We start from the raw sequence: 25,846 nt of genomic DNA, 5'->3' as shown, positions 1-25,846 counted from the left end.
ATTAGTTGCTATAGGACAGAAGATCGCTGCAAAATCATCACTGCAGAGATGCTTTTATATAAAGCTCATTGTTACATTTGAGCCCTCAAATGTAGTTATTAGACAGACAGTGTGGAAGAGTAGTAAAAAGGAATTGCTCACTGCTATCAAAGTCTCAGAAAGGCTGACAGAACTGTGCTTTGCATGGTATCTTCATTACCTCCTTTGTAACGACCATTATTACCTCCTGAAAAAGAAAAAATAAATCAAAAAACAAACAAAAATGCATCACAAAAATGAAACCAAAAGAACCTCCATAAAATTAAGAACCAGGCAGGATCCCACAAGCACATAATGACATCTTCCACAACCCCACAAGAAATGCAGTGTTCTGCCTAATCATAATTTGACTTTCTGTTCAAGCAAATAAATAAATGCAATATTATAGGGCAGATAGTTTAATCTCTAAATTGTCTCACTCTCTCATTTGGATTCCATGTTAGTATGTTTTTCCTTAATTGCTATGAATATTTGATTTAAGAACAGTTCTGCACATAATAGGTGCTTTTAGCTGATTTGTCCAATTATCTCAGTAGTTTCAATGAGTCAACAACTATATTGTATCTTATCATTTTCACTAACATCTGCAAGAGTTCACAAATAAAATTAAGATAATGGTCATTTAGGGCTAACCCTTTTTACCAGATAAGCTTTTTTTAAAAAAAAGTCAGTGGCTTGGACAACAAGCTGCGAGAAAGCATCCACAAAAATATCATCCAAGCATTAAATGCCACTTCACTACCACACAGGATAGCAGTAGATAATAAATAACATGAGAACTTTTAATCTCTGCATAGAGAAACAGGAATTACAGTCAAGGCTAAATTTTTATTATGATTAAACAGTACAGAGCACCGTAGAATAACTAGGAAGGCCAAAGCTTAGAATTTATGAGATGGAGGAAAAAAAGAAATATAAATCTAGGAAAAAGATAATACAAATCTAAGAATTAAAAGAGACCACCAGGCCCTAAAAGTTAAAAAGAATTTGTTATCCTGTTAAAGAAGTTCAGTAGTTTTGAACCTTCCCATTTCTGTCCAAGTAGCAGCAAGTGTTGAATGCACAGCTGACCATTAGGAAACATTAGCAAGAACACTTGAATACATTGCCAGTAGTTCAGTACAAATCAATTCTTGTTTGAGGCTATTTTTGTCTCTAACTCAGTGGATACACAGCCTAATGCTATTTAAATAAAGATCAGTTAGGTTGTCACATTGTTCCTGGAGTGCACAAGCATGGATTGTATTTGAAACCCCCATTTTTCCAGGCAGAGCTGTGCACGCCAAATCTAGATGCTAATATATTCAACCTAGCTTTAAGAAAGTGCAAAACAGCAGTTTTCTTGTAATCTCAACAGCACAGAAAATGCATACTTTCAAATAGCTTTTATTTTACCCATACACAGTTTGCCAGTACACAGCACATCACTGCCAAAAAGCAGTACAACTTACTGCATTTTTAGATGGCTAGAGAGAAAAGGAATTGCATTACAAAGGGGAATAGTGCAACAGCTTTAGGATTGACAGATTTCCACTTTCTATCCATCCCCCAACATATAAAGCAAGGAGAACAATGTTAATTTTAGAATTTTTGGTTGCAATTGTTTTAGATTTTTATAAACATAAGTTATAAAAAGTATAGGGCATAGAAACAGTTTACAAATAAGTTAAATTTCAGTTATCTCACTATTCACATTAGAAAAATATACATTTTATATAGTTGGTCTTTCCCAGAAGAAAGACTGTGTAGTATTCTAATTTATGGCTCCAATTCACTTTGTGAGAGCAGAACATCTTCACTTTGGCCATCTGCTTCCATTGCCAGTAGTGCTTCCACAGTTTCCAAAGGTATCCCATCAGGTGTGCGAATGTGCATTGTAGTACCATCAGAATCAGTTACAATAACAATACCTTCTGCCTGAGACAAAACAGCAGCATTGGGATGAGACAAAATAAGCCCATCAGAAGTCTGAATAAAAATCTGTTCATGTCCCTGAGTCAAAAAGTCATGGCTCTCATCAGTAATCTCAAAAGCTACAGTTTGATCTATAGTAACTGCATTCTCCAGCTCGTGTTGTCCCTCTGTCCCACAAGAAAATTCACTCATGTTACTGTAAGCGCAGTCATGGTTCACACCAGCAGACAGGGTGGTTTCCTGGACAGAATTCTGATGCAACTCAGCCTGAGCACCGTGTGGATAATTTATTGGCACATGTGTTGAAAAAGCTTTTTCCATTTCCTGCATCTCAGCCATACCAGCATCATGAAGTTGTTCAGATTGTCCTTTCAGAGCAAAATTCTGGTTTTCTTCTTGCGGTGCCTGACATTTTTCATTGAGACCATTTTCCTCACTCACTGCCAAGTTGGTGCTCTGAATGCCCACTGCATGCTCTGAGACAGAGTTGCAGGGTTCAGCAGCTGACAGTCCACCTGCTGTGTTCTGACTCACCATATGTGCTTCAGCTAATTCTGGTGAACCTCCCGCTTCTACAGGCAATACAATTTCAGTATGTAGCAAAGATGTGTCAGCTGACATACCTGGTCCCTGTCCATCTACAGGTTGGGAGTACTCTATCCTCGTTTCCACAGTCTGAGAGAAGGTACCTGAATTTTCAGCATTGATTCTAACTTCTGAATCAACAAGTAAATTATGTTCCTCCTCTGCAGGTAATATGCTTCCAGTTGTGCAGCAAGTGACATGTCTGTCTTCTGAAAGCAGGATTTCTCCATTTAATGGATTAAGACCTGAAAAGTTGCAAGAAATATAGTTTTGTTGGGTAGTCTAATACTGCATGTCCAAAATATTATTTTTTCAGTGATAATTTTGGAGGAAATGCTAGACTGCTTTCCTCTCTCAAATTAGCAAGCCGGAAGCATTTTCTATAGAATTTCAGAGCACTTTGGAGTGAGGGGGCCAGCATAACAATACTCAAGGTATTTTTTGGATTGTGAAATATTATTGTGTATTTCAATATGAAAGAACCTCAAATAGAAGTAGCATTTTTTTTCCTGTTAATCTTCAAAACAGCCTAGGCTGAAAGTCAGATTTTATCTTTTTTCCCCATCTGGCATACAGCCAGTAACACTGAGCAATAAAGAACGTGGCACAAGGCTGTCAGTTGCTCATCCTCATAAGCATTAATAAACTGACAGAAGCTTTTTAACTTGATTAAAATTCTGTTGACAAGTCAAGCTTTTGAAGATTCAGAGAAGTCAAATTACTATGTGGCTAATGAGCTGTGCTAGCAGATTCAGGACCACACTCAGCCTGAGACAGAAAGGGCAAAACAACAGGAATTTAGTTTGTTTTGCCACTTGTATGACTTGGACTAAGGGCTCTCAAACACAGCAGGTAGCTGAACAATAACTGCTAAGTAGCAGGAGATTGAGCTGTCAGTTTTTATAACTGAAGATCAAAAGGAACAAAGGTAATTTTTGTTATGGAAGATATCATGGCACAAAAAAGGAAACCTAACAACTCTAAAAGGACTATTTTAACTTTTTGTACTGTAAACTAACAGAAGCCTACCAGCCTGTGCAAGTGAAACAATTCTTTTAAAACAAAAACAACAACTTAACCCACAACCTCATAGCTCAGAAGAAAACTGTATGATAAGAAGAAATAAGCACTATCATGCAGAGAGCTTTTCAGAGAAACAAAATTAAACTGAGGGGGTGAAGTGGAATGGGGAAGTGGGTAACAACACAAAAACAAACAAGAAGGCAACCCTAACAAAGACATGCAAAGAGCAAAAGAAAAGCAGCTCATAGCAACATCAAAAAGATAGGTACAAAACAGAGATGGAAACGGTACACATTTTACTAGAGATGGGTAAGAGCTGGAATCCTTCACAACAGTGAACACAATGCCTCTGAATAGTGAAACGCTTTCAGATTAAAGACCAGTGGAGTATGGGGAGATTACAGGTGGCAACAATCTCACTCTCCTCTCTAACCCACTGTTTGCCTGCCAACCTGAGGAGCCAGAGTAGTAAAGACAAGGGAGAAAAATAAGGACATAAAAAAAAGACCATAACAAAAAATACTGTCTTAGTGCCAGCCATTAGCTCCTGCACCTCCCTTGGGATACAGGATAACCTCCAGTTCTTCCCCTCCCCCAGGTCCACAAAGCTCAGATGATTCCACCCCTGCAGTCCGCTCAGGCAGCAGGAAGGGCATACACATTGCTTCCTCTTCTGCTGCTCTCCCACTGCTAACACAAAGGTTGTGCACCATCACCACTCTGAGGGACAGTGCAGACAGGAAGCGGGCAGGAAGCACATGGAAGAAGAAAGTACTATTCTCTCAATGCTGCAGTAATATCCATGTGCACATTATTGTGCATTTAGAATTGAGCTATTGCTGTGCTGTGCATCATTCTTAACTTCCCCTCTTGTCAGTGAGGACTTTCCAGTAAAAAAGCTGCTTTTGAAGAACCTGGGAAGCAAGTTGAGAAATGAAACCTTAGGACAAAAACCACCGTAGCTTGAAGAACAAAGATTCATTCAGCTCCTCCATGAACACAACAGAATTGGAAAACATGAAGAGGTTACCATCTTTTTCAAAGAGTGTACATAAATTTCCACTCTTTTCTTTCACTTCATCTTGACTGGAATAAGCATTATTCACATTCTCCATTACGTCTTCTAACTTGGTCCTTTTGGCTGATGGCAACAGTTCCTCCCCTGAGCTCTGTCAATACAAGAGATAATTAACTGGCTGCCACCATAACAGCTAACAATATTGGAAAAGAAAACAAGCTAACTAGGCACTTCACAGCACTACTATCCTTGAAAACAAGATTTTGCACTGAAGTAAGAACTTCCTGAGCAGAAAGAATTTAAACACAGTTCTCATACTTTGCCAAACTACCACTGATAGATTTTGATATTTGGTAGAAACAAACCAGCTTAGCATTAATATCAGAGTTTCTCTTTAGACTTTGTGGTTAGTTGTATTGCGTGACACCTGCCATAAACTCTCTCCGACTTCAGTAAATGGCTGTGAACAACTTGTCCAGGATTGTTGGCTTAATGAAGAACAGATCAGCTCAAATCTAACCACAGGCAGAAAATGGAAGAGTACCAATCTTATTTGTCCACCACCAGAAACAACTCCAGATTGAATAAAACAGTTGAGGGAAAGGACCATAAGGATATGACTTTCAAGAAAATGAAATAGAGCACACCCTGCTCCAGCTTTCAAGAAACAAAATCTGGTAAACTGACTTGTTAGAAAGAAAGCAACTATTTTCACGCACCTCTACCAACCAATTATTAGTGCAAAAGCTTGCTCAATGCCCAAGCCTGCCATAGGTAAGCTCTTATTGATTAGAGAAGTTATAGAATCTGAGGATCCTTCTTATCATGGGGCCCATGTACTGCCCCATCAACAGGATTCTTCTCTGTATCATGACATTACATGTAAACCTTTGAGATTCTGTCTCCAGTATTACAGAGCATTAATGCAAAGTACATCTTTAATCTGCTAGTTCACATACTCTGCTGTGACACCACAGTAGAATATTCACTTGACTATTTACAAACCCTCACTTTAATACAGGTCAGATAATACTAGTATGATTTCTACAAACTTATCTATTTTAACAAGCTTTAATTTGTTCTGGTTCCATTTTTAGTTTTCACAAAAGCATTCCATACCTCAGCTAACCGTTTCTGTCCCAGTGTCTCCACAGGCACTTGCTCACTAACCATTTTAATTATACATTGTGAACAAGAGTCTACACCTTGCATCTTTTGTTCGCCAGAGGTTATTTCTGTAATTCCTAGTGATTCAGCAACCTGTAAAAATAGTTACAGGAAAAAATAAGTGAAAGCTAGTCTCTCCAATCTCAATACATTTCTTCAAACTGAATTAGAAGTACAGAATTTCAGTCTGACAGCTCAATTAAGTATTTAGCCTGCTATGTTTTCTACTAAATTCCAAATTAATAGAATATTTGAAAGTGAATATTAACAGGTAAACTCAAAGAATTACAAGTACATTGGTTATATATAGAACCCAGGATTGGTTACTAAGAGCAGAGCTTAATAGAGAACTCTGTGTAGGTTCTTCATTACTTGAAAAAAAAAATATTTAAGTCTTCCTATTTTAAAGGATCTGTTAGAAGTTTATCTGTATTTTCCACATTCTCTTTTCATCTTTATGTAAGTATGCTATGATACGACCTCTCTGGGCTGTTATCTTTTAAAGAGTATATTCCATATTAAAAAGGCATGTTGAAACCGAAGAAAAGCAAGAAACAGGTTCCATTTTGGGACTGACAGCATCAACAGCATCCTTTTACTCGGTGCACCTTCACTACTCCAAACAGAAACATCAATGGTAATCGGCCTCAAAACAGCCAGATGAGCAGGCAGTAAATCTAGGAAGTTTTTCAGTACGTAGAGTGAACATGGTGACTTATTAAAAAAAAAAAGAAATAGTAACTGCAACTAACAGCCCACACAGGACTTCGCTTCTTAACCGGGATTATTATAAGAGCCAGCATTCTCTCTCTACCTCTTCTACTCTGAGTTTTCTGTATGTTCTCTCATTGTGGTTGCAAGTTCAGTGCAGAGGTACCCTAACAAGCACATCATCAGAAATTTTGTTGGAGGTAATATGGAAAACAGTGTTTTTGCTACTGAAAACAGAGAAGGGAAAACAAAAATATGTTAAGTACAAAGATCTGTTTTATTCCAATCAGGAGGAATACAGACTAAGTAAAGGATAAACAGATCCATATTAACACAAAAAAAAAGTCTTTCTAGACACAACTGCATACACAATGAATCTGCAGTTATTGAAATAGCAGTTTGTAATTTCATTAACTTATTCTCTAACTTTTGTATTTGCTAGTATGACTGAAGTGCACAGAAGCATTCAGTTTGTCCTCATTTTGCAATGAGACCACGGATCCTTTTAAATCAAGATCGCTCATTTTAAATACAGCCCTTTCCCTCCTAACTAAATATCACAGTATACTTCTAATGTTGAACACACCCTGCAGTAATGTGCAGCTTCATAGTGCTCTAAATATACACAGGTATCAGAAATCAGCACTGCTAGAACTGATGTTATCTTTTTTTTTTTAATATATATTTCTAGTTATATATGTGTTATCACATACTAGAACTATAGTTTTATTATGGATTTCTTTCTCTCTTTGCTTGGTTATTGTACTTTTTAAACACTACCACTTTTGCTCATCAGAAAACATGTTTTGTTCAAGTAACTTTACCAGGATAAAAAAAAAATTATCAGAGAAAATATTAAAAAAAATCTAAAAATAGACAAAAAAAAAAATCCCAGTTCCAAGCAGAGCATTTTGTTACCTTAGCATCTTTTATTTCAATAGGCTGCTGGCAGCTCAGAAAATCAGAATTACTGAGGTAATCATAAGCCATTTTCTTTACCATATTATGCAACTCTTCAAATTCTCTATACACATCAGGGAAGTAAGCTTTGGCTGGACAACCTTTTTCAACCTGGAAGAGAAGAAATGTGTTGTTTCCCCCTGTATATTTCAAATAACATGAAAGAAAAATCTTTTGTTTTGTTCAACGTTTAAAAATACTATCAGTCAATCAAGACTATGGAATTTTCAGAAACACCACTGAACCAAGCAGCAGAGTTAGGCTTTCAGTAAGACCCATCAACATTTTGCCTGTGTAAAACTGAAGTGATACCTAGAATATCAATATTCTGCACAATTCTAACTTAGAAAAACCAGATACATTACTCATGGAATCTTTTTGTGTCTATCAATGAAAGCCTCCCTAAAATAATTCATATATTTACATTAAGAAGATAAAATAATAATCTCACCTTCATCAACAGGAATTCATACACTGTAACAAGCTCTGTAAGACGTGGGAGAACCAGCTCCATCAAGTCTTCATTATCACACTGTTGTATTAGCTGTCGAAAGCCATAATGAGTTTATTAGAGCAAAGTAGCCTACAAAGTTAATGCAGCCCACATTCAGAAATAAAATAGTGCTGCTTTTCTGTAGGATACATGAAGGTACCTTACACTACAGTGATTTCTTTCTCTGTTTCAAATAGACAACACACAGGTTCTCAGTCCTATAAGGCAGCTGCTATTAAAAAATGCAAGCTAGGAGTAGGCTTGCCTTTTGGAAAAAGGCTGGAGGAAAGGATATACATACTGTATGTTTATGCAGCTTAGAGAACGGAGGCAAACGTAACACCAAAAGAGGAGAAAAAGGAGAAATACCTCAAAACAGTTACTACCCATGTTTACAGACAACACTCAGTCCCATAAATGTTGCAAACTCGGAATAGGAACAGAGGTGATGCACAGTAGTAGCTAGCAACTTCTTCAGAAGAAATCCTTCAGAAGAAAAGCAAGAGTATATCTACACGTCAAAAGACTCTTTCTACAGAGTTCCCATTTTCCCTTTTTTTTCCTCCCTTAAAAGCCATCATTAATATTTTCTTCTTAGAAAATGCCTTAGGCTTTCATCAATAGACAGGAATGTCAACTGTCAATCCTTTTGAAAACGAATCTTTGCACTAATTCAAAAACTAAAACCAAAACGACTGGGAAAAAAAGATACTTATGAAATAATTGCAGAAGAGAACCATACCTCTTTTAACCTAGCTCTTCTTCTGAATACATTGCGCTCTGTTGACACACTACTAAGGGGCTTTGAAGGGGACTGACCAGGTCTGCTAAGCCTTCCAGAACACCTGGATCTTCCACCCATCCTCGGTCGACCGCGTCTCTTTGGTCGTCTGGGTCTTCCAGGTCCTTTTGCTGTTATGGGCCCCCGTTGTCCTGAACTGCTTTCATTCTGTTGTTCTGCCAACAGTTTTCTGCTTTCTGCAGACTTGCAAGTCTTAATTAAAAGAAAAACAAAAGTCTTTTCTCATCATTTTAAACAGTGCTTTAAGTACAGCATCATTTTATAATGAAATTCTTAGTCTGGGCAAAAAATAAATAGGATATTAAACAAATGCAAGGCTGAATACAAGCATAATTTCAAAGGTCTCATTTGTTTTCCTCTATTTATCCATGTACCAGCTTTGGTAAACCTGATATTCTTTCTAGAAAACCTTTGCCTGACCAAGAACATTATATGTGTTTATATATATATATATATATATATATATATATATATAAATATATATATATAAAAAGCAATGAGTTACAGTACAAACTTTGAGAATTGGTGTTTTCCAGCTAAAGATTGCAGGTACTACAGCAATCTAGCAGTCACTAATAGTACTGAGATTGCCTGAAGGAGATTTTCCATCATCTTGCATGAAATGAATGCTGCACAGGGAAACAAATACATAATAATGCAGACAGCTGAGTTCAGTATTCTGTGCTTCTCTCTTTTTCCAAAGATGACAGAATAGTGTAGGGAATGAGGGTTGTATTCGCTGCATTGGAACTCTGACCTACAAATTTTCATGTTTCTGACTTCTGTTTTACCAATAAAAGTAAAAAATGGGATGCTGCTACATCTAAAAGATTACACAACAACTACCTCAAAAACTGCATCAGCTCTTGCTACAAACTATTAGTTAGGAGGTAACTTCACTTGGAAGAGAAGCTTTGAGTTGGCCAGCTTAAAACATCACAGAAAAAATGCCACTGAAGTAGCTTCCAGCTCAGAGAGTCAAGATGAAAGTACTCAGTTCACACAGGTAAGCTAAGCCTCACTTTCAACACTTGCTCTAGGAAGAGCCGCAGTTCACTCTGATTCCAAAGAAGTTTCACCACAGAAAATCCTCTATTTCAGTAACAGAAATTGATAAAGTAGTTGATGCTTTGCTGTCTGTCATGCAAAAGGCACATTCAATGTTAGCATTCTTCTCTGAGTGGACAAGAAAAGGCTAGTAATGCAGACCTGCAGACCGTATGTTAGAAATCCAGTAACAAAGGTTCAGAGGCATTATGTGCCTCTGCAGGAACACTATTCCTGATGCAATTTCAAAATAACTGAGTTGTCATCTCTTACGAGCTTTTTAATCAGCAATGTGTTTAAGTTCGCAGATTAGTAAATATTACTGAGCAGTACAGACTTGTATGTTTAACTAACAAGATGTACAAGCGGATTCACATGTATTTGTATCTCTACCTTCAGTCTTAAAAAACACCGTTGTCAGTAGGAACTCAGATGAATGAGTGCAGTATGCAGCTATTAAACTGCCCTTCTGATTTCTACAAAACTGACAGCTGTAACACACTTTACCTGTTCAACCTGTGAGCCAGCAGTTTCTTCCAAATTGGTAGGTAGTGCATTTTCATTATTTAAAGTGACAGCAATGGAATTCAAATGCACTGGACTCATAATTTCCTCTCCTATTCCGCAGAGATTGTCCATAGATATACTTCCATTAGGTTTATTTAAGGGTGTTTTTTGAGGTACAGACTCTAGCTGTCCATGACCAGGGTTAAGTTTATAATGTCTTGCTAATCCTCCTTTTCCTATATAGGACTTTTCACAAGTCTGACACTTAAACATTTTGGGTTTCAGATTATAATTTGAAGAATTGAACAATGCGTCCTTTCCCTTCACCTTTCCTTCTTCATCATCTTCTATAATCAACTCAGAGTAGTCGTCAGAATCAGACTGATGACTATCAGCCAAATCCTCCATTTTAATGAATTTATAATCTTTAGCCTTGTACTTTGGAGGGCGTGAAATCCGTCCAGAACGAGTTTTCACTTTCAAAGACTTTTTTAGCTTGTCATCTTTTTGTTTTTTTTCAAGGCATGGCATCAGAGTGTTTGTTGAGCTGGCTGCAATATTTGAAGACCTTGCAGGTGATACTGTGGCACGTGCAGTTTTCTGTCCGTTTAGCACCTTACTTGTAGGAATCTTGTTCACAGGCACTGATCCATGAGACGGTAAAGGTTTCTGCATAAGCAACTGAACTGGAGACTCAGAAGAACTATGCAGGAAAAGCTGCTGCTGCTGCTCAGGTCCTGTAACAGGCTGTATCTTAATTATCTGGGGATTAATAATGCCAAGTCCTGGCATGCTAGAATTTCTACCAACAGACTGACTCAGCATTACAGTTTTGGACTGGATTGGTGCCAAGGATGGCACTGGCCTTTCTGTTTCCTTCATCTGTCCTGGCTGAACTTGAACACAAATGGCTTCCAGCTGCTTTTGTGGAAAAAAAGGAAGAGCTGAGATTACACAAATACCGCATTTGTTAGGTGAACATGGTATTTACCAATATGACACATATATACCTTTAAAGGAAGGCATAAAGAAATGAGCACACATCCTTCAATTTCCATTTCAATGCATCAAAGCACTGATTTAATGTCAGAGCACAGATTCTCTTCCTTCAAGCTATGGCTTTCCTGCATGTTCAGCAATGTAACTGCTGTCAACTAAAGCATGTAAAGTCTTCTCCCAGGTCACACCGCAGCACTGTTTCCAGCAAGCAGGCCGGTTCTGGGACAGCAGCAATGCCATCATCCAGGCACATCTGTAACCTTCACTGAAACAAGTGCAGGAGAACTACAGCCTGTAACATGATGCAGGCCGAATGCCAGACCCAGAACACACAGCACTTACGTGCTCCGTTCAAGAAAACTTTATGACGACCGGTACCACACGCTCCATGCTTCCTCTTATCCCTTCCTTCCTATTCTCCCCTCTTCCAAGTTCCTGCCTTAGCTCTGCCCAATCTCCCACTGGCTCCTCTCCCCCGAGGGAGCAGGCAACCGCCTGCCTTATCCTAGGGTGGAAAATCATTAAAACTGGAGATGTCTTAAGACCACCCAGTCCAACCCCGGCCCATCCCCGCTGACCACGTTCCTCGGCGCCACCTCTCCACGGTTCCCGGACGCCTCCACGGACGGTGACTCCCCCACCTCCCTACGCAGCCCGTACCGCCGCATCGCCGCGCTTTCTAAGACCTCCTTCCCGCCCCAGAGCGAGGCGGTTCCTCGGAGCCCTACCTGCCGCGGGAGGAGGCGGGCGGGCGCCAGTGCCGCGCCGCGCTGCAGGGCCACGCGCTGGGCCACGCTCCGCAGCCGCAGGGCCGCGTTCTGCACGACGGCTGCCGGCGGCGCGGGGGGCTCGGGGCCGCCGTCCCGGAGTGGCGGCGACGCTTCCCGCAGCTCCCGGGCCCTGCTCACCCTCTCGATCACCCTCTGCAGCTCCGCGGGGGCCAGAGGCGTGGCGGCGTGGCGGGACGGCGAGGGCGGCTGCTCCTCCGCGCTCGGCCCCGCGCTCTCCGCCTGCGCGTAGAGGACGGTGCCGCCTTCCAGAGCGGCCGAGCTCCGAGTCGGCTCCTTCGGAACCGCCCGCAGCTCCGCCGGGGCCAGGAGGTCGCCGCTTTCCTCCGCCGCCGCCGCCGCGCCGAGGATCGCCTCCCCGCAGGTGGCTCCGGGGGGCTCGCCCTCAGCTGGGGGAGGAGGGCGCGGCGGCGCCTCGGTGCCCCCCTCCTCAGGAGCCGCCATCTTGGCAGGCGTCAGCGGGCGGCAGCCGCATCGACCCCCCCGGGCGGCTCTCGGAGGCGCGGGGCGCAGTCAGGGCATCGGCGGCGCGCGGGCCAATGGCGTCCCCGGGGCGGGGCCGGACAGTACCGACGGCGGCCTCGAGGGGGCAAAAAGCTGCGGAGGCGCTTCCGGAGCCTGATCGACGTGCGAAGATAAACGACAACGGCGTGACGTGGAAGGGGGAGAAGGGCGCACGCTGCTTGTTGGACCGAAACAGTAATCGGGGGCTGAGGGGGGAAGAAGAAACGTAACAAAAACAGTACTACCTGCTGGCCCGTACGGGGATCGAACCCGCGACCTTGGCGTTATTAGCACCACGCTCTAACCAACTGAGCTAACCGGCCTGCTGGTGTAAGAAGGGTTTCCCTCTATGCTCAAAGGGATTTAGTCGCGGCCCCCTAAGTGTAATATAACTTTACAATGGCTGCATTATAGATGGAGTTCTTTCGACTCGAAAGCACGGGAGAGAGATGCGCAGAAACCCAGGTGCCACAGATTCATCTCCCTAGGAAAACGTGGGAAACACCCCCGAGCGCTCAGTGTATTTCTTGCACTGTTTGCAAGCCTGTGCCGCTCGCAGCTCCTTTCAGCAGCAATTGATTCGTATTTCAGAAGCATCCCTTCAGGGTTTACCAGAACACCTGCGCTGGAGGATGCGACCAAAGAACGGAGTGCAGGCGCTGCGCTCGGTACGACCCGATGTGAGCTGGACGCCCTCAGCGATGCCATTCCCTCTCACTGCGAGCCAGCGGCGCGCACACCTGAGACATGCTGCAGCCTGCAATGGCACGCGGGAGCCGCTAGGGATCAGGCGGTCATCGAAGATAGACGCTGGGATGCAAAGGTGAGGCAGCGCCCGGCACAAACCAGAGCTACAGGTGCGGCATTTGGCATCACAGAACGCCTCTTAGCTAGAAGCGAGGGCTGCGTACACCGCTCTCAGACTCCCTCCATCCTGGCAGAACGCCTGCGGAGGCTGTGAAGAAAATCACCCCACAGACGGGCACAAGCGACACAAAAAACGCCGCGTCCAACCGCCGCCCCGCCTCCTCAGCCCTGCGGCGCACGCGCAGCGCGCCTGCGCGAGGCCGAAGCCCGGGGCGGGCGGACGGAGCCTGCGCGGTTGCCAAGGCGACGGGAATACAACATGGCGCGCTGAGGGAACGGCTCGGCGGGGCTCGGGGACCCGCAGGCGAGCGCAGGATGGCACAGTAAGGGGCTGCGGGGGAGGGCGGCGGTACCCGCTCGGCCCGAGGGCGGGAGGCTCCTCGCGAGTCGCGGCGTGGGCTCGGGCGTCTCTGAGGCGGCACCGCTGGCAACCTCTGCTGAGGGGCCGGGGCGGCGGCGGTGCTTTGAGGCCCCGGAGGCCGCAGCCCCGAGGTTTCCTCGCCTTGCTGCTGGATAATGCTGTTCTCCTGCACGCCCAGCCCGCTAATGAACGTTCCTGCTCCTGCAGATCAGCGGCCTGCCCGCCTCCCAGTGTCTTTGCAGAAATCACAAGTTCCCTCTTACCACGATCTGCAAGCCGTGCCTTCCATTGCTTGGCATCGGTCTTTCTACATCCCATGCCACACCCCACGCTCTCAGCAGGTCACTGAGTGCCTTAGTGAGGTGTCACGGCCTGCTGACCGTACCTGAAGGCAAGCTTTCCATTGCTGTCTTCATTTCTCCCTTCCCATGCGCCTTACTGCTACACCTAAACACCATGGCTTTTTCTTCCTCAGCCTCATCTCAACAAGATATCTGCCTTAGGTGTTATACTATCCCATTGACTGTTGGGGTGCTGTCTTTTCTGCCACTTTGCAATGGATTCTTTAGTTCCAAGCTGAAGGTGATTTTCTGTGCTCTCTTGATGCAGAGACATGGGCCCAGACTTTGCATTCTATTACTCACATGTAACTTTTATTGTTCTTTCTTTCTGGCTCCTGTAGCTTTTTGTACACCAGAATGCCTTTCTAGTGAAGGATTACTTCTCTGCCATTCTCACAGCCACAACTCTGATGTTAGACTAGTTCAAGTTGCCATAACTTATTCCTATAAATAACTTGTGTATTCTAGTCCTTATTTTGTTGACTTGTATGGAATTTTATTTCATTTTCCTAATCTTTGTCTGCCTTCTCTAACCATTTGAAGCCTTAGCCTCTACACATGCTGAAATAGCCAGGAAAGAAAAGAAAGGTTGGTTAGTGTCTGCATTTCTACAGATGTCATTAAAAAAAAAAAAAAAAGCAACTGGGGATTAGGTCTTCTGCATTCCTTGATGTTACATGAGCAAGAATAGCACTGTTTACTTAATTTAATCCTCAAAGTAGTCAGTCTTAAAATGCTCAGGAAATTTTAAAATCTTGTCTCTCTTCACCACAAATTCAGCTAAACTCACTGGTAGTTTTGTAGCTGTGTTAAACTTCATAGTTTAACACTGAAATACTTCAACCTGGTTATTCTAGTTCAGTGTTTGCTTGAAGTTACTATCATTTACTGCTTAATGGTGTCTGTCCTTAGAGGCAGTGAAACCACTACTGTTAAGTTCTTTGTGATACCATGCAAAGAATCATTAGGAATATCAATAATCACATACAAGAAAAAGTTGACTCACCCAGCTGGTGATGAAGATCTCTGACTATAGACCACCTCTTAACAGACAGCCCTCACCCAGGAGATGTTCTTCCTTTCAAGGAAAGCCCTTAAATGAGCCCAGGGAGGTGTGGACCCTGGGTCCACCTCTTCCAGTCACGTGTAAAGCACAGATGAATCTCTTGCACCTGTGCTTCCTGGGCCAGCCACCCCCTTCACCAGGTGCCTAATCATCATTTCAGGCTGTGACATAACAGTTCCCCTATAGACCAGTTGCCATCTAGTCACTTTTGAGATCGGTTATGTGGAAGTGAATGTTTAAGGGTCTTCATAAATCTTGGCCTGTGGACTTCAAAATTGGTATTAAATTGTTGGTATGCTGCAGTCTAATTTGTTTTCCTTCTCAATCTATAAAATCTCACTATTATTCATATAATGTCTGAGTTCCTCTCAGTTTCTCATTAAACGATAACTTGTTGTGTCATCACCGTCCCATTTCCTCCCTAGGAGAAAGGCTCTCCCATCTTCAGTGACTTGCTTTGTTGAGAGTTTATATGCTAATTTTATGCATCAACAAAAAACCAACATTTTGACTAGTGCAATTTTCATTTCTGATTCTGCTCTTCAGTCAATTGATTTCAGCTATTGTGGTCTCTGCTGTCATTCTTGTCACTGGTGGAGAGGATGGCTCTCCAGTGTTTTCCTCAGGTCTTTGTTACTTGCACTTGAGGTATTTTTGCATGCCTTGCAGCATTTTCTTGTAAAAATAAGTAGACCTGTGGTGGCTTCAACCTAATGGGCAGTTAACTGCTTCAATTGCTTTCTCACTCCTGTCCTCAAAGGGAGAGAGAGAGAAAAGGTGATGGAAAAGTGTTCAAGGGTCAAGATAAGGACTGAGTATTAATCACAAATTGCTATGGTGGGCAAAACACTCTCAACATAGGGAAATGAATGCAGTTTGTTGCCCGTTGCAAACAGACCAGAGCGGTGAGAACCAGAAGCCAAGTAAAACTATCTTCCACCCATCTACCCTCTTCTCCCTCCTTCCCTGGAGCAGCACAGGGGAATGCAGGCAGTCCGTAACGCTCCATCTCTGCTCCACCATAGGCCTCCCCTGGGCTGCCGGGCGCTGCTGCACCACGCCTGGAGCACCTCCTGCCCTCTCCTGCACTGACCTTGGTGGCAGCAGGGCTGCTTCTCTCCCTCCTCTCTCCCAGCTGCAGTTCCGCAGCAGTTTTTCCTTCTCTTAAATCTGCTCTCCCAGAGGTGCACCCAGCGTCGCTCATGGCTCACTTGGTCAACAAATAACTTTTATGGCTACTTGGGTATTTTTTCGCCATGGAAATTGGCTCTGCTGTTGTATGAGCATGTAGCACAGCCATTGTGTTTGTCTTAGTGGAGATCAGTTGCTAGCAAAAACTCTATTGATAAGCCTTCTTTAGAAATGTTGGATTCAACTACTTTGAATTTATGACGCCTGTTTTATATTTAGCTATTTAGATGGGAAATTAAAACTTAAGGAGGGTGCGTGCAAAGTATGCTTCTTGCTTGTGTTCCTCAGAGCTCACAAAAGATTAGGAGTCACCTGCTTGAAGCACTGCCTGCCCAGTTTCTGCTAACAGCCACACATACTAAACCCCATGGTCTCACCCATACCTTGGAATCTCTGCTATTGTCTCCTTTACCATAATGGTTTTCAAATTCTATTTCTGCTTCTAATAATCATTCCATATGTAGTTGTGTAGAGAGCATTAGACTGTGTGATTGGTTTTAAATTGCTCTGTTTTCTCTCTTTTTCTAATTAGAAGGCCTGATTTGTGAGTTTAAGGGAAAAAGGGGAGGAAACAATGTAGGAAATGAAAGGACTGTTTGAATTTATGGAGAGGGCTGGGTTTTAAAGAAATTATGGGTAAAAATATATATGTATATTTTCTATATTGGAACACCATGAAGCATGATCAGAAAACCTCAGCAGCAGATGACAAAAACAAGAAAAGCAAATGACAGTTCTCCCAGAAGCTTTGTTGGAGAAAGGGGGGGTTGCATGGGGACAGTTTCTGCTAATTAAAATGTAAGCACTTGCATCACAAGGTAAAAAAGACTTTTAACAAGTGTGAAGCTTGGGGAGGAGAAAAGAGGTGAAGGCAACACAAACTGATTGCTAGTTGGAAAACATCATTAGAATGTCTCTGCCTAAGTGACTTTTCTCTCTGCAAAATTCCTTGGCAGACTTTCTCTGCTGTGAGGCTGTATTTATACTTGTAAATTAAACATATCTGGAAATCTTCTTGGCCACAAAGAGCAACTGGCATGAAATGACCCACATCTACGCTACTAAATTCCCTTCTCTCCAATCCAAGCAGTAGGACAGAATCTGATCGAGGAGTGACCTTAGAAGGAGTCCTCCCATCAGGTTAGGAAGGCTTCTGGGAGAGCAGTGTTGCAGAGCACATCCACGGCTCAGAGTGCTGTCATGGCAGCTTATGCAGACAGCTGCACTTCCTTGGAGTTCTCCTGCTGTTATTTCGACTCCCCAGAGGAGCTGAGTAGGGTAAAGGAGGTATCCTGCTCTGCCTCCCTGGGTTTGGATCTTTCTCAAATAACAAGACTAGCTCAAAAGCAAGAGCAGCGTAGAGCTTAGCAGAGTTGGGTTTTGTGCAGGTTAAATAAATGGAAGAATTATCAAGGATAGAATCGGTGGGTGCTATAAATAAAGGGAAACAGGAGGACAAGGTGGGTGAAGAGAACCAGTCAGTAGGATTGAGAACAGTTGATTAGAATGCTGGAGGAGAATAAAGGAGGAAAGAAATGTCAGTTCTGAAGGAGATCAGAAGAAGACTGAGAATATTTAAGAAAAGCCTTATTCTTGGCCTACTTGGGTACTCTTGACTGAAGACGAAAAGGGAATAAAGCTTTAAAATCAGTAATTACTTTTCTTTAAAAAAGAAAAAAGTGAAACAATGCCAAGGTACCCTTTCAAGAAAATGATACATTTCTGAAAGACACAAAGCATAAATGCATTCCTCAGTTGCTAATGCACTGCAACAGAAAGAAAGGATAAGAAGTGCCATGTGGAAAGCATCGTGTCTCTGAGCAAGGAGGCAATGGTTACTCCTGAAGCTTGGGTTAGTGTATTTCAGGAACATAAGTTCATGTAATATGAGCAGCCAAATGTTGTTTTCTGTTATTCCTTATATTTCCTCTCAAACAATGGATGTGTTAACAGAAAAAAAAAAAAAAAAAAAAGCTTTTATTAAAAAAATATTCCAGTAGTCAGAATTTAGCAAATTACTATGGATCACTATGCAGTCGTTATAACAATTTCTACTGTAAACTGAAACAATGTGTTTTTGTTTTTAGAATATAAACCAGTTTGTAAGATAGGAGGGGGAACGTTTTCTGATGTTCTGAAGATGCTGAGTCTTAGAGATGGAAAGTACTATGCATGTAAATGCATGAAACAACATTTTAAAAGGTATGCGTAATTAATTCTACTCCTGCAGGGTATCTTATTGAAATTTAGTGGGGAAATGAAAAAAAAGGATTAAGTGAAGGTTTTTGAATACTTGTGTAGTAAAAAGGTTTGCATGCAGTGTAGGAAGAGATCTCTGCTGCTTATTATGAAAGGCCTTCCTATTTGGCAGTGGGGTTATTTCCTTGAGTACTTGAACTGTTGCCCTCTACTATAGCAAATGCTGCCTGACCACTGCTGGATGGAGGGTTAAACAAGAAAAGTAGGGGCCATGTGGAAGCAGAGACATTCACTTGACATTCTTCTCCAAATATATATGCACCCAACTCTGCTTTTGTGGGTCACTGACCTTATTCTCAGTTAAATCTCTTAACTTCCTACTGATCACAGTGGGAGTGACACATTTGTAGAGAAGACGTAAATTAGGACATTTTGCTCTTAAGTGAAACTTCACTGGTGTCAGCAGTTTACTGTCTCAGAGCTTTAGAGAAGGAAAAGTGGAAGTGTGAAAAAATTACTGTGAGCTCAAACAAACACAAAAGAACCCAAATATCTTCAATTAATGATGTGACTTCTGATTCTCTGCCGCGTTAGACAACTGTTGGGTCATTTATGCATTACCTAGTACTGACCAGACTTGTCCAGTTTATGATCAAAGGACTACTGAAACTACCTGCTCTGCTACATCAAGATCAGGAGGTATGCAGTTCGGTGGTAGGGAACAACAAGCCAACTTGTGTCTCATGTAGTACGGTTTTAATGTTTTTTAGGCCTTTAACCCTCTGGTGAATTGAGTGACAAATTCTCTTGGTAAACTCTTTAAGAAACAGACAAGTGTTTTAAACAGAACAAGCCCACTCAAAGCATTTCTCCTGGTTTCAGATTGGAAAATTATGACTTGATGTTTAGCTTTAAAGTCATGAAAAAGCTTATGTCTCCTGTTCTGATCCATTTAACAATGTACAAAGCTCTTTGTTTCCTCCTCCCTCCTCAGAGGTTCTATATCATGTGGTTTTCTTGTTTATTATAGTCTAGGAGGGCAACAAAATAATTAAGCAACAGCTGAATAGCATATATTTTTCATGTAATTGCTTAACATTCAAACTGAATTTTAAATGTTAAATTTGGCAAGGCTAGACTGTCACTTCCAGCAGCATGCTGAGCAATAATTGGTACGTATGCTACACCAGCTTAGAATGAACTGCATCATAGTATGTGTCACAAAATTCCTCCCAGCTATGTCCATGGCACAGTAACTGGTGTCTAGAGCACAGTACATGACTGATCATGTTAAGGTAAGTCCAGCTGCTCTGGACTGCAAGAAGGAATAGAGCCCATAATCTGCTGATTATTGATTTGCTCCATAAAGAAACAAAGCAGGCAAACAATTTATCTCATCCTGCACTTGAAAGTTCTGTTTCAGAACTAGTGTGAAGTGAGTTCTGACAGTCGTGGCAGGGGAGGACAATTATAATCTGGTCTCTGATTGCAAGTCAGCTTTCTTTTTCTTTTTAATTCAACTTTAGTATTGAACAAGTGAATAATCTGAGTGAAATACAAGCCCTCAGGAGGTTGAGTCCACATCCTAATATCCTTAAGTTACATGAAGTTGTTTTTAAGTATGGTTCATTCATTTCTTCCTTATTTTGTTCAAGCAGTATGGGTAACTTCTGGACCTAGAGGCAATCTGTAGGAGCTCAGCCAGCCTTTCCTTCCAGCAGAAAGAAAAAGCAGCAGATCTCTCAAATTCTGAAGTCATTGTGGTTTTTTGTTAAATGAGAGCTCGCTGTCTTTTGCAGCAATCTGAAAAACACTTCGACATCCACATTAAGATGACAGGCTAGATGTATTTCTAGCATACCTAAACTTCATGTTGTAACATATAATACTTGCTGATGATTTGAACCCACGTCCCAAACCCACTGAGTTACTTTAACTACACAACACTTAGTCTGCTGGAGACTCTTGGTTTGGCATGCTCAGAGCTTATTTGCTGAAATATGCTCTGATACTTCAGGGATCTTGGTTTGGCCTGGCAGTTTGAAGTCGGGATCCAGACAAGCTACTTGGCAGCATCATTTTGTAGGTAGATTTACAGATAGTCCTTTGAAAATAATACATAAGAAGCTGGTAGTCATGTCAGCAGCTCTCTGGAATTCTTAGCTTCAGCTGCTGTGATGTTAATACAGTGTCATCCAGATGGCCAGCCAACTCACCTAGCTCTTTCTCAGTCTGTCTGTGAACTGGATTGCTGATTGTACCTTCACTCATTAGTTGTCAGGGTTAACAGTGTTGCAGAGAGGTGTGCTTTAATGCAATTATCTTCTTAGAAAAACTGAAGACCAAGAGATATCTGCCTCTGCAGGGCAGTGAAATGGAAAATAAAGTATTAGATATGGTATCATGTACCTAAACTGCTGTGAGCAGAGATTCCAGTCAGATGCTTATTTCCACTCAATACGCTACTGATGAGCAAGCTAGAAAGTATTTTCATGTATGGCATAATGTTTTTTCTACCTTGTTGTAAGGTTGTATCACTTCAATTTACTGGAAATTTCTTGATACTGAACAATGTTGTATAGCTCAAAAAAAAGCATTCCAACACCTTCGCAGAGTAAGTCAATTAAATTTTGCAAAAGGCACTCTGGATAGTGCAAACTGTAAGTATGAGATGTCAGAGCCTAAGCTGGAAAACATAAAAGCATCAATTGAAAATGTCCATTTTAGTACTGGTTAAATTACTTTTTCTCTACACTGTATACAAATCAACATGAACATTTTATTTCTAGTTTAAAGTCTCCTAATTTGTTTCTTCAGTGATAAAAAAGCTGGCTGCCTTTCACTGATATGTGAACTTATGGATATGAATATTTATGAGCTGATAAAAGGTATGTGGCATATGCTTAAACAGACAAACTCTCCTTGTGTAGACTACAAAGTGGAATTAATTATATTCTCTTCACTCTTCCATGTTATGAATTTTGTAGTGAAATTTTGTGCTGTACTGATTTCCTCTCTTTCATCTACCCAGTTGTTTAAAGCACGGATGCATGCAGAAGGTTTCTAAAGAGTCAGGTCAGTGCCCCTCTATTTCTGCAGTTAAACTTCACATGACAACTTGGAAACAACCTTGACTACAAAAAAAATGGCTTTATATAACAAAAAATGCAACTTGAACAGGCTCGTTAGGTCAAGACTGCAATAAAACAACTTGAAAATTATTCTGTTTTTTTTTAAAGACCATTCAGTAACGTTTTTCCACTTCTCAGTGAACATTTTTCACTGAAAACACCCATTCTGAAGAATTCTGAATGTGGCTGTCAAAGCAGGTGGGATGCCACAGGGCTCAAGGAAGCATTCCTACAGAAGGAACAAAGCTGATTTAAGAAAGGATCTGTAGACACCAAAGGAGTTGGTTACAATAACTGAGAGGCACTTATTTACAATTTCAGTAGTAAAAGAGGATTTTTTGGTGCAGTTATTTAAAATCTTATTGTCATTTAAGTAACTCAACACGCTACTGATATTCAGAGTAGTAAAATAAAGACTTGCTCTCACATTGTGTCTGTGACACTGAGCATTCAGATCGGTAAAGATCTGAGATTAAAATAGAGTTGTTTGACTCCACTGATCACAGAAACAAACATGAATAATTGCTGGTTTTATTAAGGCTTTATTTTTTTTCCATGATGAATTTTTGAAGTTAAGTCAGATGAGCAGCTGAGTGCGGGAAGGAGCCCTCACTGATATGAAGTTAGTTCAGCACATTAACAACAAACCTGCATTTTCTCCCTCTAGGAAATATACTACAATTGTGGAAAAAGAGAATGCATAGATTTGCTCTTTAAATGCCTTTATTTTTTTTCACCCCAGAGCACTTGCTTTCTCTATGTGTGTGTATTTTTTAAATGTGAAAAAGCCTGCTATATTAAGCATTGAACACAGATGGAAATTAATCTAGAAGTTTCAGTGTGTTCTGGTGTTAGTGTTTGGTTAATTAGTTGGTTTTTATTTTTAATTTTAAAACAGCAAGATTGTTTTCCAGGTAGGTTTTGTTTGTTTGCTTCAGAAAATAACTTTGGTGGTTTCACAGTAGGTATCGCTATTTTCTTATGGGGCAGAAGTTGATCCTTCCATTTTGTTCCCTCCGTTACACTGACAGATTCCTGTTAGTTCAGTGAAGGCTACTTGTGTTTACATGAAGCCATCGTTCTCTTACTCGCAGTGTGTGGGGGTATCAGTGACAAGCAGCCTTGCCTTTGCTTCAGTCAGAATACTGTGGTCATTTAAAATGAGGAAGTAAATAAGGCTCAGAGAGGTGGGGAAGATGCTCCAAAGAAAAATGACTGCAGCCTCCTAATGCTGCCTTCTTACGGTTCGCTTCGTAATGGCTTCCCAGTAAGCTTTGTGCAGTGATAAATCTGAAAGAGCATCTGCTCCAGATCTTAGTAGTGGCCTGTGAAGAGGAAAAGACAACTGAGCATGACTTCTTTTCAGGAAGGTTTGGTTTCTTAAATACTACCAGTAATCACAGTTGGTTTGAATGGCCAAATCTTTTAACAGCTTTTCTACTGAAAACAGCAAAAATCCTGATGTTGAAACACCATCTCCCTCTATTGGGGTAAGAATATGACACTTCCTGATGGAAGTGTGCTCAGTTTCCAGTGCCCCGTGAGCTGATCCTGCTCGGTGGATTACAGAGGCAGACTGGAGGTCCCCACCTCCTGCCCCACCTGTTACCCACGCTGATGGCAGAGGGCACAGCCCTACCTGCTTTGGTTTGCAAGAATGTGATCACTTCTGCCACTGCTGACAACATTGCAGCATTATATAAAGGCTTTATAGCGAGACTAAAAGGCCTTTGGAGCCTATAAAAGAAGAAGGCCCAGTAGTTACTGTAGGGCTCTGTAAAGTAGGTGCATTTTATAACTGTCATTATAGGTGCAACAGCAAGCAGCTACCTGGGTTAACCTGTAATTTGCAAGTCAATAGTGAATCACAGACGTTTAAACATCACACTAATTTGAGGTGATGGATAGGAATCATGAACCTGAAAGCCTGTGACCTTTTTTAGGAAGGAAATCAGACATTTAGAAGTGAAATACTGGAGTTCTGTCAGAACTTGGAGATGCAGATAATGGAAGAAAAACAGGCAGTAAAAGTTAAGGCCGTTTACAGACTATTGAATTGACAGTTGTGTTAGCCCAACTACTCTGGTTCTCACTGAAATTTAAATTATGCCTGAATTTGAGTGGAAAATGGATTACAAAGCTAGCCTTAAATGACAGAAATAGCGTAACTGGAAATGTAATGTCAGTGCATTATTGGAAGCTGAAGAGTATTTCCTGGTATTCTCTTGTTTGCTAAAAATGACCTGGACAACTTGAAATTTAATTCTAGGACGGAGAAAACCATTACCTGAAAAAAAAATAAAGAACTACATGTACCAGTTATGCAAATCTCTTGATCACATACATAGGTAAGAGACCAGGCACAGCAACAACTTTGCAGTAAATGCATCATTCACTGATTTTGGGGTCATTGCTAAGTAGATCCATACAAATACCTGAGGCAGCAGACTGCTGCAGGGTGAAAAAAGGACATTGCCCAGGTGCAAGCTGGTGGCCAGTGCTTTGCCAGCATCTGAGGGGAGCTGCAGGAAGCCCTTCTGGGAGCGTGGGGGCCCTTCCCATCCTTTTGTAACCACATGAGAGCAAAAGTAGAAAGCTTGACCTCCCCTTCCTCCACTTACCCTTTCCCCATTCCCATACCTGCAGCTCTTGTCCCACTGTAGTGGTAAAATTAATGTTTTACTCTGCTGTTGGTAGGGCTGATGGAAGTGTTAGTTACTTTATGGTTGATTTGCTTGGTTGGTTTTTGTTTGTTTTACAAATTAGTGGAAGCACTGATAATATTTATCTTTGCACTGAACTCTTCTCTCTGATGTGTTTATATTGGTACAGAAATGGAATATTTCACAGAGATGTGAAAACAGAAAACATATTAATAAAGGTAATGCATTTTGTGTGGAGAATATTTAACTGAAAATGAAAAGTATTGGTATATTTTTGTTTATGCTGAGAAAGTAATACTTCTTTAGGAATACAAGCACAGTTTTTATTTTATGTATATATATTTCATTGTTATATAAGTAATTTTATGCTTCTATAAGTAACTATATATGATATTATAATATTTATATTATATATAAAATATATAAACATTATATAATTTATATTAATTACATAAGAAGTTGCCTCTGATGCTTCAGTCCTAATCTAGAGGAATGAAGGAACAAGCAGATTTGTTACTGGCACAAACCTGAGGTAGGTCAGATATGTTAGAGCCTCCCTGTGTCCATGCCCAGGTGTCAAAGCCCTGAGGCCAGGCTGGATGGGCCTTTGAGCAGCCTGCTCTAATGGGAGGTATCCCTGCCTGTAGCAGGGAGGTTGGAACTGGATCATCTTAAAAATCCCTTCCAGCCCAAACCATTCTGTGATTCTATGATGATTCTCCGCCAATCTGCAAAATGATCCTTAATCATGTATCAGTGTATATTTTCCTCTGTGTTTCTTTAGAGACGTGTGTATAATCAATAGATATACAGATGGTAGTTAGTCAATGGATATACAGATTGCGTGTGTGGTTGGTGTGTAGTTATGTCCCCAGGAGCTTGGCTAATATAATTTATATTGGAGTAATGAGAGAAAGTCACTCATCCCGTCCTCGGCTCGCAAGATGAACTCCGATGGAGCAGACCTCTGGAGAGATCCTTCCCCACTGGCAGTCAGCTCTTAAATGGGTCTAGGAGAGATGGAGCCAGGCTCCACCCCTTCCTGCAGCACAGGTGAATTGCCTTCACCTGTGCTCCCGTGGCTGACTCATTGCTCGCCTCAGGTGATCAATCAGAGGTTCAGGCCGTGATTCAGCAGCCCCATACAGACGTGCAATGGGGTTCAGTTCTGCATCTTTCTAGGTTAAATCTCTAAGTGTAGTGGAAGTTACTCCTACAGAAGAGAGCAGAAGATAGTAGCTTTCAGATGATTTCTTCATTGAAATCTATTCTCTCACCAGTTCCAGAATGCTATTTTGCTAATGTCTGAAAAACAAGGATTTTAAAGTCCAGTTGATGAAATTTCATTTTCTGGAGATATTTTTTTCTTTTTTTATAACATGGAAGCATACGGGAGAAAACTGTTGCAAAATGAAGCTGAAACCATCCATTATATCACTGCTAAAAGCAAGAAGTCAAAGAAAATAACTT

General features: G+C 41.4%; 2 protein-coding genes and 1 non-coding gene across 7 annotated transcripts in view; 1 reads left to right on the top strand and 2 right to left on the bottom strand.

Annotated features, from left to right (window-relative positions):
- Positions 1 to 1,409: 1,409 nt before the first annotated feature.
- On the bottom strand, positions 1,410 to 12,619 carry ZNF839 (zinc finger protein 839). Of its 5 annotated transcripts, none has more exons than XM_085225649.1 (8): positions 11,994 to 12,619; positions 10,267 to 11,187; positions 8,653 to 8,904; positions 7,869 to 7,961; positions 7,376 to 7,528; positions 5,699 to 5,839; positions 4,592 to 4,730; positions 1,410 to 2,783 (listed from the first exon to the last, which is right to left on the bottom strand). In XM_085225649.1, exons 1-8 carry the CDS (start codon positions 12,495 to 12,497, stop codon positions 1,798 to 1,800), a joined length of 3,189 nt encoding a protein of 1,062 aa, XP_085081775.1. In that variant the 5' UTR covers positions 12,498 to 12,619; the 3' UTR covers positions 1,410 to 1,797. The 5 variants fall into 5 exon arrangements, with proteins under 5 accessions (XP_085081775.1, XP_085081777.1, XP_085081776.1 ...); XM_085225651.1 differs by having other exon boundaries at positions 7,457 to 7,528; XM_085225650.1 differs by having other exon boundaries at positions 10,267 to 11,184.
- MOK (MOK protein kinase) overlaps positions 12,593 to 25,846 on the top strand; it is a 27,392-nt gene continuing 14,138 nt past the window's right edge. Inside the window, 8 exon segments of the mRNA XM_085225591.1 lie at positions 12,593 to 12,783; positions 12,972 to 13,380; positions 13,729 to 13,747; positions 18,471 to 18,585; positions 20,109 to 20,201; positions 21,400 to 21,470; positions 23,983 to 24,061; positions 24,546 to 24,594. Coding sequence (XP_085081717.1) covers positions 12,593 to 12,783; positions 12,972 to 13,380; positions 13,729 to 13,747; positions 18,471 to 18,585; positions 20,109 to 20,201; positions 21,400 to 21,470; positions 23,983 to 24,061; positions 24,546 to 24,594 — 1,026 coding nt within the window.
- TRNAI-AAU (transfer RNA isoleucine (anticodon AAU)) lies at positions 12,807 to 12,880 on the bottom strand. The gene has a single exon. It is a non-coding gene; the product is annotated as a tRNA-Ile (tRNA).

Source organism: Meleagris gallopavo, chromosome 5, assembly GCF_905368555.1.
Source record: "Meleagris gallopavo chromosome 5, MGAL_WU_HG_1.1, whole genome shotgun sequence".
Lineage (NCBI taxonomy): Eukaryota > Metazoa > Chordata > Aves > Galliformes > Phasianidae > Meleagris > Meleagris gallopavo.
Note: the sequence above shows the minus strand (reverse complement) of the source record. Positions and strands in the feature narration are given on the sequence as shown.

Bases quoted from the DNA above. Each gene is read 5' to 3' on its own strand.
- ZNF839 (XM_085225649.1), bottom strand. From the start codon at position 12,497: ATGGCGGCTCCTGAGGAGGGGGGCACCGAGGCGCCGCCGCGCCCTCCT. The intron at 8,905-10,266 runs GTAAAGTGTGTT...CTTTTAATTAAG, and splicing joins CTGGCTCACAGGTTGAACAG to ACTTGCAAGTCTGCAGAAAG. The intron at 7,529-7,868 runs GTGAGATTATTA...CTTCTCTTCCAG, and splicing joins ATGAATTCCTGTTGATGAAG to GTTGAAAAAGGTTGTCCAGC.